The sequence below is a fragment of the Balaenoptera musculus genome, chromosome 7 (genome assembly GCF_009873245.2).
Source record: "Balaenoptera musculus isolate JJ_BM4_2016_0621 chromosome 7, mBalMus1.pri.v3, whole genome shotgun sequence".
NCBI classification, from domain to species: domain Eukaryota; kingdom Metazoa; phylum Chordata; class Mammalia; order Artiodactyla; family Balaenopteridae; genus Balaenoptera; species Balaenoptera musculus.
In genome coordinates this window covers 59,586,346-59,599,508 of record NC_045791.1, presented here as the reverse complement: position 1 = coordinate 59,599,508, position 13,163 = coordinate 59,586,346, and the positions used below count along the sequence as shown (strand labels likewise).

Below are 13,163 nucleotides of genomic sequence, written 5' to 3'. Positions count from 1 at the left end.
TATGTGCTCAGGGCTACAGAGGATAAATGAATGAAAAGAATGTTGTATTTTTCCCTTAATTTATAATGCAATAGATATACAGGATAAGGCATAAATCAGCACAAAATAAGACTGATCTCCTAGGTCACTGGAAAATATAAAATGAACGATCCATCCAAAGACAGCGAGAGATCCTATTTGGCTCGTTGTGATTCATCTAAATTAAAATTGTGAGTTGCTAGAGAGCAATATTTTTACGGAAGGAATGCTTGATTTGTTTTTGTTTCCCCGTTTCCATTTTCTGTGCTGGAGGGGCCTTCAAGATGTGAATTTGAACAAGATATCGCGCCCCTCTAGTGGTCACTTTGCAAACTACAGACAGACATTTCATTACCTAGAGAAGACAGCAAATTTCAAAAGAGCATGCCAGCCGGGCTAATCCTGTTTCCATCAACACTGAGTTCAAGGGAAAGTGAAATTTTAGAATACTCCCCCCACCCCCCTTCATGTGTCATGGACCCAGAAAAGGTACTATGAGGTGGTAAAGAGTGTGGACTCTGGGATCAGATGAATAGGTTCAAATCCCAGCCCTGCCATTTAATAAATGTGACCTGGGCAAGTTACTGAGCATTTCTGTACTCACTTTGCTCATCTGCAAAACAGAGATAACAGTTACAGCCAGACCATCGGGTAGTTATGAGAATTAGAAGAGATTACTTAAAACATTAAAAATGGGGCTTCCCTGGTGGCGCAGTGGTTGAGAATCTGCCTGCTAATGCAGGGGACACGGGTTCGAGCCCTGGTCTGGGAAGGTCCCATATGCCGCGGAGCAACTGGGCCCGTGAGCCACAACTACTGAGCCTGCGCGTCTGGAGCCTGTGCTCCGCAACAAGAGAGGCTGCTATAGTGAGAGGCCCGCGCACCGCGATTAAGAGTGGCCCCCGCTTGCCGCAACTAGAGAAAGCCCTCGCACAGAAACGAAGACCCAACACAGCCAAAAATAAATAAATTAAAAACAAAACAAAACAAAAAACATTAAAAATGGTTCCTTGTCACAGTAAGTGGATTATTTTTAGAAAATGTTTACCCATTTATTTTGACAAGCTTTATTCTCTGTACATATTTTCCACAGTGCTTACTCACCTTTTCTTTTTTATCTTTCTCATTCCAAATTTGCATGTTCTACAGAAAAACCATAACATATAGGACAACTGGGCTTTTAAGTGCCTTTTTAGCATGCAAAGTCTAAAATGTAGTTAAAATATGATTACTGTTACCAATATAATATTTTTACAGAATTTGTGGATATAAGTACAAGGATTATTTGCTAAACTCTCCTGATTTCTTGATTATACTCTTCACGGTCTCTGAGTTATTAAAATGTGAAACAAGTTGTTTCAAGTGTAACGTCTGTGGGACCTTAGGCGTCAGGAATAAGATTTCCCCTCCAGTTAAACTTCTCTGGGACTCCGGTGGTCCCACAGGACACACTTGAATCCTATGTGCATTCAACAAGATTCCCAAGCTGCCTGATGACCTCTAAACTCTTTGGCAGCCTCATTGTCATTCCTGTGAAGTCACGTTCCCTCTCAGGCAGTTGGGATCCTGCCCTCATTTCATTACTAATTCAATTCATTTTTACAGAGTCATAAATTAATTTTTTGAGGTAAAACTACTGAAATCTGTATCTTGTTCCAAGATCTTTTAAAGCTCTGGGTAATTGAATGTAAGAGTTATCAGCTCATCTTTATGAGTACTGGAAGGAAATGACTGATAGGAAATTAAAGACTTCAACTTCTTATATGCTGGGAGAGGCTCTATCTCAGGGATAGGTTGAAAAATTTTAAAGTGCTCACTGCATCAGCAATGTCCTTTCATTGTCTTGCATTGCTAGTAAGCCTATGTTGGAAATGGTTAGGAGACTTGCTAATGTGTCTTTAGACCACAGCAAATGGGGTCCAACTCAAAGTTCATTTGTTGTTTTAAAGACATTTTCATTTTATGAGCTGTCATGTCACTTTTCTTTTTCTCATGAGGCCAGCACAGGTACAAAATGACATGTGAGGCTTGGTTTCTTTTTATGAACAAGTACATCAGATTCCTCACTGTTGGTGATACCTTGGTTTTCACCTAATGATTACAGCCTTGAGCATTCGTAGGTATCCAGAACAAGGACGTTAGTGTTACATAAATACTTTACCCTATTGGATCATTCAGTGTTTTGTTAATTGGCTGATCTACATTTCTATTCAAAGAGCATCTTTAGATAAATGAAGCTTTTAAATAACATCCCCAGGAAAACTCTTGGCAAACATACTCAGAATGTCTTAAAGAAATATTAAAAAGTGAACCTTTAGAAGAGTAGACCAGACCTGGTTACAAAAACCCATAACTCATCTTTTCCCTCAGGACTGACTGACTTAAACAAAACAACATAATTTGGTTTTGCTCTCTGCTGTACCAGGACTACAGCTTCTTAACTTCTATTATCCTAAAGCCTGAAGCTTAATAACTTTTATCAAGTCATACTTATCATGAAAGGTTCATTTTCAAATGTTCCCTGTTCCTGGGGCCTCTCTATGAGGGTGGAGTGAACTAACAGCTGGCTTGTTCCATTCAGCTCTCGGGTGACCGGTGTCCATGAGATGATGGGATGCATCAGGAGGCGAGTTGATCATCTGACTGAACGGTGTTCAGCGCACAGGGAATTTGCTCTTAATAGACAGCAACTAACAGCCTCAGTGGAGGGCTATTTAAGAAAGGTAATTTCATAAAATGTGTCCTCCTTAAGCTACTATTTATTTCTTGGTTTGCATAAGTTTTTTTATTTTTATTTTTTCATTGACGTACAGTTGACTTACGATATGTAAATTTCAGGTGTACGGCACAGCGATTCAGTTTTATATATATGTATATATACTCTTTTTCAGATTCTTTTCCATTAAAGGTTTTTACATAATGTGGAGTGTATAGAGAGCCTAAATGTCTTCCCTGTGCTATACAGTAGATCCTTGTTGGTTATCTATTTAATGCATAAGCTACTATTTAGATGCAGCTCCTTACCTGGTGATAATAGATGATGGTATGGGAACTGCAGCATGTGGGCACGGTGGGAGGATAGGGGTGTGTCTCCTTAGGATTCTCTTCATCCCACATTAGGCTTTATATTCAAACAGGATGAAGTTGTGATTCACTACTGCTCATCAACCATCCCTGCCCCAGGTTGCCAAAACTAGAAGTGTCATCCTCCGTGCCTCCCAGCCCAGAACATGTTTACACAAAGGCAGTTCTCACTTTGCACAGAACTGTGTTAATTGAACCATGTGTATCTTGTGATTGTGTCCTCCTTGATTTACATGGTTCTGTGCATGGTTCCAATATGCACATTTTGGTTAACATGGCACCACACAACACAAGAACAGCAGATAGATACCAAAAATGTTGAGTTTTAGGGGTTCCAGGAATAAATTGCCATTATCATAATTTATTGAACCAAGACAGTGCAAAGGACATGGCTACTCTGAATAAAACCATATGTGTGAAAATCCTTTCTACAATATAGTGGAATATTGTAGTGAATATAGTGGTTTGAAGAATTTTATTTCCCATTTTCAAAGAGGAATAAAACCAGGCAGCTACTATTTGACTAAATAAAAAGTTACTTGTCTGGGGGCTTCCCTGGTGGCGCAGTGGTTAAGAATCCGCCTGCCAACGTAGGGGACACGGGTTCAAGCCCTGGTCTGGGAAGATCCCACATGCCTCGGAGCAACTAAGCCCGTGAGCCACAACTACTGAGCCCTCGTGCCACAACTACTGAAGCCCGCGAGCCTAGAGCCCGTGCTCCACAACAAGAGAAGCCACGACAATGAGAAGCCCGCGCACCGCAATGAAGAGTAGCCCCCGCTCGCCGCAACTAGAGAAAGCCTGCGCGCAGCAATGAAGACCCCAGGCAGCCAAAAATAAATAATAAATAAAATAAATAAATTAAAAAAAATTACTTGTCTGTAGATGGGGTTATAGCAAAAACTAGTAATATCTCAGTTACATTAATGCTAATGAACCATGTTGTAAAGGCTGGGTCTCAAATTTTCAATGATGTTTTTTCATTTGCTACAATGGACTTATATACCTGACTTACACAAGTAGAATTAATAGACTTCACAGGAGAGGTCATTAAATAACCAAGTCTCCATCTAAATTGCCTCCTCTCCTGTTATTGATCCAGAGATGGGAATTTGAACCTTGTTCTGATGCTTGGGTCCAGGGAGATTACAAACATGGCGGCAGCTGTAGTGCTGCATTCCCTGGAGCTTGAGATTCAAGCGAATTTGTTGGTGGTGGAAAACGCAGTAGAAACTCAAACAGCTGTTGTTGCTTGTGTGGCTACTGCTAAGTCAGAGCCAGTTTGACTTTGGGAAGTATGAACTCTAGTCAGAGCAAGGCAGTAACTTGAATTGAATGGAACCCTTTAAAGCTCACTATATTCACTAATTCATATGTATTGAAGATCAAATCATAGGCCCCCACGTTCATCAATTAAATGCCTAAGCGTGTTTCTGTGTTTTGTTATCACATGTAGAGCACGTGGTGCTGCCCCGGGGCCCCTCAGCCCTAAATATAGTAATCCATAAAGTGATCTAATACCTATGCTGGACCTCTGCTTCAAAATATACCTGTAAATTGGGCCCCTTTCAGTGTACAGTGTATGATCATGACTTAATGCACCAGAAAAATTCATCTCTATTGATGTGTTGACAAGTGAATTATCCTTTCTGGGTAATATAGATAATAAATTCTTAGAGAATGTGGATTATTGCCTATATCTCATCGCTGTTAGTAAAAGAAATATCTGTAAACATATATCCTCTATTGGTGAGTCAGTAGTATTACCTCATAGGAAGAGCAGCATTATAAATTTAAGTATGAAATTCTGAAATATTAAACTATTTTTAGATTAAAATTGATATACATTTAAAGTATAATGGGAATGTAGAGAGTAATATTTATCTCCTCTACACATTTGCATACATATATGCCAATATATATTACTAAGGGTGCAATATATTCTTTATTCCTAAAGGTGGAAATCTCCATTCAGAAAATCAGCCCAGTAATTTCTAATGCAATGGATATCGGTTCCAGCCTTTCTGAATCAGAGAAGATTTTGAGTACATATCTGGAACTAGATAAACAAGCTAAGGTAAATAAAATGAGAGTTATTATTATGGTTATGGTTTTGTAAATATGATTTTTCTTTATTTTCAGTAGCTATAAAACTTAATCCTAGGTCCCTTGAGGGCTGCAATTCTAAATTAGTCTTCTGGCAGATAATGACTTAAAAACGCCTACCATTTTGTGTATCTAAATTATTTATATTTACAGGTGCATTTATTAGGGCGTTTGAGCTCACAGAAGCTCAGCATTATAGCCTGGTGCTAAACACTCATTTGGCCCTCTTTCCTAGCCTAGGAGATGTTAGCAGCTCCTTGAGGCAGAGAGAGCGCCTCTCCAAGGCTATTTGTGATTTTCTGCTAGAGTTAAGTTGCAAGAGAAAATTACCAAGAGCAACATGCCACAGTGCTAGATTCCAGGAGGCAAAACAATCACAGTCTTGTTTGCACACCCAATGTTTAGAGACAGAAACTGCCCCCTCCTCTGCCTGGCACCTTCTCTAGCACCCTCTCACCCCTTTCACATGGGACTTAGGTTCAGATATTCCTGCTAGCAGCTCCAAACCTGCATGAAGTCCCTGCCTGCCCCAGCAGGTGGTTAGGAAGGCGAGGCAAGTGCCCAGGTCTCTAGGAAACGGCCTCGCTATTCCATCATTTCTTTTTTTTTTAATTTAATTTTTATTTTATATTGGGCTACAGTTTATTTACAGTGTTGTGTTAGTTTCAGGTGTACAGCAAAGTGATTCAGTTATACATATACATATATCCATTCTTTCTCAGATTCTTTTTCCATATAGGTATTACAGAATATTGAGTAGAATTTCCTGTGCTATACAGCAGGTCCTTGTTGATTATCTATTTTATATATAGTAGTGCGTATATGTTAATCCAAAACTCCTAATTTATCCAAGAGTCTCCTTCACAGACAACACTGCCACCTGAAACTCACAGATGAACCAATTATTAATGGGCTGTTTTTAATTCATTTTTTAAAATGTCTAAAATGAAATGCATGCCTGAACTCAATTTCATTTTTTTTAAAAAGAAAGCCTCATATATTTTATTTAGAGAAGTACTTTTTTCTTTTTTTATAAATTTATTTATTTATTTATTTTTGGCTGCATTGGGTCTTCGTTGTTGTGCACGGGCTTTCTCTAGTTGCGGCGAGCGGAGGCTACTCTTCGTTGCGGTGCGCAGGCCTCTCGTTACAGTGGCTTCTCTTGTTGCAGAGCACGGGCTCTAGGAGCAAGGGCTTCAGTAGTTGTGGCACGCAGGCTCAGTAGTTGTGGCTTGCGGGCTCTAGAGCGCAGGCTCAGTAGTTGTGGCACACGGGCTTAGTTGCTCCGCAGCATGTGGGATCTTCCCAGACCAGGGATCAAACCCGTGTCCCCTGCGATGGCAGGCAGATTCTTAACCACTGCGCCACCAGGGAAGTCCCTTCATTTTTTTATTTAAAAAATTTTAGAGGGAAGGAGGAAATTTCAAGGGGAGAAACTCCTCCATTTCCTCCTTCCCAGAGTGCTCTCTGGGAGCAGCGCCTGTAAATTAAAATTACCTTCATTCAGTGGAGTACCTGGGAAGCATATTAAATACAAGTAGGAGAGCAATCCCTCCTTGCTCTAAATGAGAGTGGATCTTCTGTCTTTCATGTTTGCTTGAATCTTAGCTTGGTCTCACGTGAAATTTTACACAGCTCTGTGGCAGCTGTGTAAATAGTGCCTACAATACCTACTCATCCATTGAATCAGTGGTTAGATTTCACGTGCCAAAAATTGCACTCAAAAGAAAACATAGGAGAGCAACCCTAGCAAGTCAAATTCGCTGACTCTTTAGGTTATTCACACCTCATCTGTACCATTTTCCCTACACTTATTTAAAAACTGTTGTAGATGGAGACTTTAAGAAGACTGCATACTTGATATGGCATTTTTTTTGTAAATTAAAAAATGAGTAAACAATTTCTATAAACTTGTCATCTCTTATATAACAAAATTAGTTTAAGAATTTTCTAGAGCTACTGGTAAATTTCATAAAGCAATCATCATGCATAATTATTTTATTCAAATTATTTTAAACATTTCTGCCAATGTGTTTTACAACCTTTCTTACTAAACAAACTTTCTTCTATTTGTGACACAGAAAATAGAATGTTCTAAATAAGACGTGTAGCTGATAGACTGAAAGAATAATTTGAGGTGGTTTTCATTTTACGGTGCCTTTTTTTTTCGAATTTTAAAATACGTGCCTTTTTCGTTGAGGAGAGTTTTGGTACAAGTTCAATTAATAATCGTAATAGATGGCTGTACAGAAGGTATTGGAATGTGAGTGTTCATGATTCCCCTGTCAGCTTCTGACCTCCTATGCCTTGTTTTCATAGGAGACATCACATGAATCAGAAGCAGCTGCAAAACTCTTGACAGAGAAAAATGATTTTGAACCTGATGAAGTGGCATCGCTTTCTTCTAAAGCTAAGTGGCTAGAGGAAGAATTAAACATACTTGGCCAAAGCATCAGCTCCAGGTCAGAGGTCCTGCAAACTTATGTGGCATTTCTAAAGTCATCAGAGGAGGTACGGTACCTATGGGCTGACCTCTTTGGCAACATGGCCTCTGCCCATCTTCCTGCTTTCTAAGGGGATAGAACCGTCGTGGGTAGTTCCAGATCCTCCACCCCAGTGCGTGTACTCACTTATAGCTCCTTTATTCTCCAAGGCACCATACACAGGCTCAAAGAGTAAGTTATTTTGCTAAAAACATAATACAAGTGTGTATGTGTAGATACAGACAAATAAGCAAAGTGTCTGTGTTGAAACCCTTTTTACTATGGCCTACAAATATTTACAATATCCTAAACATAAAACAAAATTATTTAAAAATAAGTCATTTTCTATTTTAAAATAAGTCATGAATCTCTTTGAATACCTAAGCAATTTGTGTGATTTATTTAAAATCCACACAATTGGAAATTATAGGCTGTTGGGTCCAGTCTCAGATCTGTCTTGTTTGATGCATTTTAGTAATTTTCCTCTGAGAGCTTTTTCTGAGGCATTGCTTTGACTGATTTGTACTAAATAATCTATAAAATTCCCTCTTGTAGACTAGAATTCCATCTCTCAAAGGTCCCAGGTTCTTGAAGGTGACATCAGTCATAGCAAAGCGCTGGAGTCCCACCTCATTTAACTCTGGTCCCAATGCACCCAGGCGCGCGTGGTTCACTCTCCTTTCAGGGAGGGGCTGCTGGTTGAGTGGGAGGTAGAGCCATCAAGGCTCACTCAGGGGTAAAGCCAACCCAAGTTAGGTAGCATTCTCCCGCCACCCTCCCAACACTCTCACCCTTACCTCGCACGACCACATCCTGCCTGCCCACATTCCTCTGCCAGCTCTCGTTCTCCAGGAGTCTGAGTTCTCACCACTCTGGAGGAGGGTCACGCCCAGGCCCTGGAAATCTCAGGGAACCACTGCCTCCTTTTCCACATCTTTCTTTATTCTGGATTTTTTTTTTTTAAATTTTTTCTTGTCCTGGAACTCTCAGGGTTAGGCAGAGGTATTACAGCTGACAGGTTGTTCTGTCAATGAACATTTTTTTTTAAAAAGAAAGAATCTCTTTTTTAAAATTTAGTTTACTTATTTGTGGCTGTGTTGGGTCTTCGTTGCTGCCCGCATGCTTCTCATTGCGGTGGCTTCTCTTGTTGCGGAGCACAGGCTCTAGGCATGCGGGCTTCAGTAGTTGTGGCACGTGGGCTCAGTAGTTGTGGCTCGCGGGCTCTAGAGTGCAGGCTCAGTAGTTGTGGCACACGGGCTTAGCTGCTGCGCAGCATGTGGGATCTTCCTGGACCAGGGCTCGAACCCGTGTCCCCTGCCTTGGCAGGCAGATGCTTAACCACTGCGCCACCAGGGAAGTCCCTCGATGAACATTTTTATCTCAACTTGAAATGGTGGAGAAGGTACAAAGTAGTGCTTGGTTTTCTGCATCTTCATTGCCAAAAATGTACCTTCTTAGCTTCTAGCTCAGCGCCTACTTCCATGGCCCCCTCTGGCCTCTGGGACTAGGGCTGGAACCTTAGCTTTGCAAACAGAACTTTCCCAGAAGGACCTCATGTCCTTTCATCTTCCCAGCTTTCACTTAATCTATTTTCTTACCTGGCAGAGCCTCGTGTCCTCACCTTGGCAGCGCTCTCAGTCTGTCAATCTCGTACCCCTTCAGGCTTTCTCTCTTTTCTCACCAGCTTGTGCTTATTCAATTCCATTCCATTCCCCATGCCCTCAACTCCCTGCCTTCTACCCTGACTTGCCAACTCCCAATACTAGATCACTCCAACACTCTGTTTACTCAGCTTCTCTTTCCAAGCTTCCAGACGCTCCTGTGCAAAATCATACAATTGTGCTGATTGGTGCTCTTACAAATTTATGGGTCTTTGGCTCAGCTGAGACCCCCATATGCTCTCTAGTTGGTGCCCATTCAGTAGTGAGTTGCAAACTTCTTACTGCAGTTTCCATTCCTAAATGTCAGCTTACGCCCTTACCTTGTATGTGACTGAAAAAAATGAGTCCATTGAGCTTAACTGCCTTGACTTCCTTCAGCTTCCAAACCCACTGACATATTCACCCTTCCTCCACTGTCACCAAAGAAGTGGAGTTTCTGCATGTGTGCTGCACTAATCAGCCATCAGTCCCTCCCTGTCTGCTCCTACATCCTTCAGAATCTAGCTTCAGCATCCATCCTCTAATTTTATAACTTTGCTTTTTCCATTGCTTCCTTCTCTTTGGTCTGCAGTTCTGCCCAAATAGTCTTGCCCTCACTAAGGCTACCACTCTGTAATTTTCCTTCCATTCACAACTGCACTCTTGGGATGGGAAGATGACATTTCTTTCCTCTTCTTGCTGATCCTGCCTAATCCTCACCCGCTGCCATTTGGTTTATCCCCTTTTCAATCCTGCCATTTGCACCTCTTCACTCCATTCTTATGAGCTTATACTTACTACTTACCAGTTGACAGGTGAAACGGTCAGTCTTTATCCCACTTAATCCCTCTGCCATATTTATTTAACCCAGTTGCTCACATTCACCTCCTTTGACTTTAAAGAAAAACAGATTTATTGAGGTATAATTTACATAGCATAAAATCCGCCTATTTTAGGATGTAATGATTTTTGGTATATTTATAGAGTTGTGTAACCATCACTGCACTCCAGTTTTGGTATATTTCCATCACCCCAAAAAAGAGGTCTGGGGAATACTTTTCGTCAATTCTGGTTTCCACTGCCCCTCCCCCCTGCCCCCAGCCTCAGGCAAGCACTAATCTGCTTTCTGTCCCTATAGATTTGCCTTATTTGGATATTTCACATAAGTGAAATTATCCTGTCTACTTCTTTATCTGTTCTTTTTCCTGATTCAGTTCTCTGTTCCTGAAGTGTGGTGGGTTACAGAGTTCTTGCCTGTGCTCCCTCTTTTGTACATTCTATACATGTTCCCTGCAAAAATCACCCGCCCTCCCACAAACACACCTATAGTTTGAATTCACCAGTAACTCAAAACTGGTTCCTCAACCCCAGCTCTTCTGAGCTCCAGGCCAATGCTTTCAACTTCCAATCATACTAATTACCTATGTATTCTGTAGCTTCCTGAAGCTCAACAAAGCACAACTGGTTATCTTTTCCTCAAACGTGTTTCCTTCTGTATTTTGGCATTGGATTAATGACCCCACTGTCTTTCAGAAGTCCTATGTAGAAGCTCAAAGTCTGTTCCGATCCCTTTCTTAATGAGCACTTATTTTTGTACTAGGCCCTGAACTTTTCATTCCTGATCTCATTTCATCCTTATAATATCCCTATGTTTATTTACTATTATCCCTACTTTGCAAATGAGGGAAACTGAGGCTCTGAGAAGTTAGGTATTTAAGACCAAACAGGTAGTAAACATCAGAGCTGAAGTTTAATTCCCAATCTCCTCCCTTTTGTTTTTTCAAACATCAAAGGCCATGCTATCCCATGTCTGTCTTTAGAGACAACCTAAGAGATTTCTGAATTCCCCTTCTTCATTTGTACCATCACCTTCTCAGTTCAGGTCCTCATCATCCCTTGCCCAGCTTAAAGAAACTGTATCTGCCTGTTCTCTCTGCATCCTGTAATTCTCCCCTTTATGCCTTTCGGGAAATGGTCATTCTAAAGCAAATCTGATCATGTCACTTCCTGAAATTCAGGTTATATGACAAATGTAATTTATGAAGCAAGTTATAACTTTTACCCCAAAATGGATAATGTATTAAAGTTGATCATTTATTCACTTAAAAAAGAAACTAGTCCAGATTCAAGGGAATTCCTATAATGACATCATGCTCACTTACATTCAAGGAGGCTTTTTTGAGCAGTTGGAAAAGGAGGATGAATTAAAGTTTATGTTTTAAGAATTTCACGTAACTGACAGCCCATGATATTGACACCCCCGCCTGTAGCATACTATCCCATTGAAGTACTGATGGCTGTCATGCTGATTCCGAGTCATTGTGATAGCTGTCAGTTGTTTCAAACTAACGAGAGTGTGTCACATTGTGTTGAGTATAGTAGCAAACAAGTTGAAACCTACTGACGGCTTTATGCCAACACAATGATCACTCTCACTTCTTTCTTACCACTCAGCTTGTGCTATCTGGACGTCACCCACACCAAGATCATTTATCGTGCTCTGAACCAGCCAGTGTTACACACTTGTGCCTTCACACTCGTTATTCCTTCCATCTGGGGCCCCCTTCTCCTGTTCCCTCTCACCCTGGACAATTCTGAAAGACACAGATCAAATGTCGCTTCCTTTGGGAAATTCTTGCCTGTTTACTTTATGTAGAGCTGGTTGTCCCTCCTCAGTGTGCCCAGAACACTGTGGGCGTACTTGCCTTTGTGTTGTAATAATCTGTTTATGGTTCTCTTTCTCCCAGAATTATCTTTGGGAACCCAAGGAAATAACTGCTTAATTCTTAGTACGGAATCTTAGGAGACTCCATGGAGGAGGTAGTATTTTAACTGTCTCATGAAGGATTAAGTAGGAGCAGAAAACTGAGGAAAGATCATCCTGGGCTGAGGAAACAAGCATCAGGAAAACAGAGTCATGAATAAATGGAATATGGAAAAAGAGGAGACAACTTCTGTTTCTAAGTGCCCTTTGCAGCGCTCATTAAATTAAGAATGATACTGAAATTTTGAAAATGTAGTGACTAACCATTGCCTGAAATTTCTATCCCATTTATATTGCTTTCAGTAGTTATGAGCTCTTTGAGTCTTATCCTATTGGCCATTAAGTATTATTCAAAATGCATAAAAACTTGTGTCAAAATTTTCTACCATTTCTACAATACCCAGTTAAATGATCTAGTTCTGCAGGCACATCTGATTTTATATAAGCTCTGTCCAAAGAGAGTGATTTAAAATAATCTAGTATTGCTTACCTTGGTTAGCACATGAGAAAATATAATTCTAGGGAGATGAAGTAATGAACCTCAGTTAGATTTGCTCATGGAGGCAGTTTAATATTAATACATGTACAGAAAATTCATAATTATTTGTACTCTTTTGTTCTGGTTTATCACTGATGAGAAGCAAATTGTGATTTACTAATTATGAATAACTTTTCACTGACTTTCATTTCTTTCTGATTTGTATTCCTTGATTGTATATGTTTATCTTTCTCCTGAATTGTAAAACTCAGCTTTAAATGGAACCCCATTGGTCTTTGACATAAGCTGTCTCCAATTGCAAAACATACACATATATAATACATAAATATGATTTTGGCTACAGTAAACAGGGCTTCTGGATAATAAACTTGTCAGGTCAAGTTACTACCCAGTGGCAGTCAGTCTGATCTGTCAACAACCTGAATAGCTTTTCATGTCTTTTCAGTAAGTTGACAATATTTAATAATTATTTAAAGAATTCTGAAATGTAGGTTCCAATTAAGTTTTATATAGGCTTTTATTGGAATCTAGTATTTTTCTCCTTAAAAATGTTTTTAAGTGTTCTTAAC

The 13,163-nt window shown here is 40.2% G+C and overlaps 1 protein-coding gene across 4 annotated transcripts in view; it reads left to right on the top strand.

Moving 5' to 3' along the window:
• Positions 1 to 13,163, top strand: part of CCDC141 (coiled-coil domain containing 141) — a 204,282-nt gene that overhangs the window by 135,566 nt on the left and 55,553 nt on the right. For 3 of the 4 annotated variants that reach the window (XM_036858604.1, XM_036858605.1, XM_036858603.1), the window contains 3 exons: positions 2,600 to 2,741; positions 5,060 to 5,179; positions 7,528 to 7,719. In XM_036858604.1, the coding sequence (XP_036714499.1) occupies positions 2,600 to 2,741; positions 5,060 to 5,179; positions 7,528 to 7,719 (454 nt within the window). The remainder of the gene's footprint in view (positions 1 to 2,599; positions 2,742 to 5,059; positions 5,180 to 7,527; positions 7,720 to 13,163) is intronic. The other variant, XM_036858606.1, reaches the window with a different exon arrangement.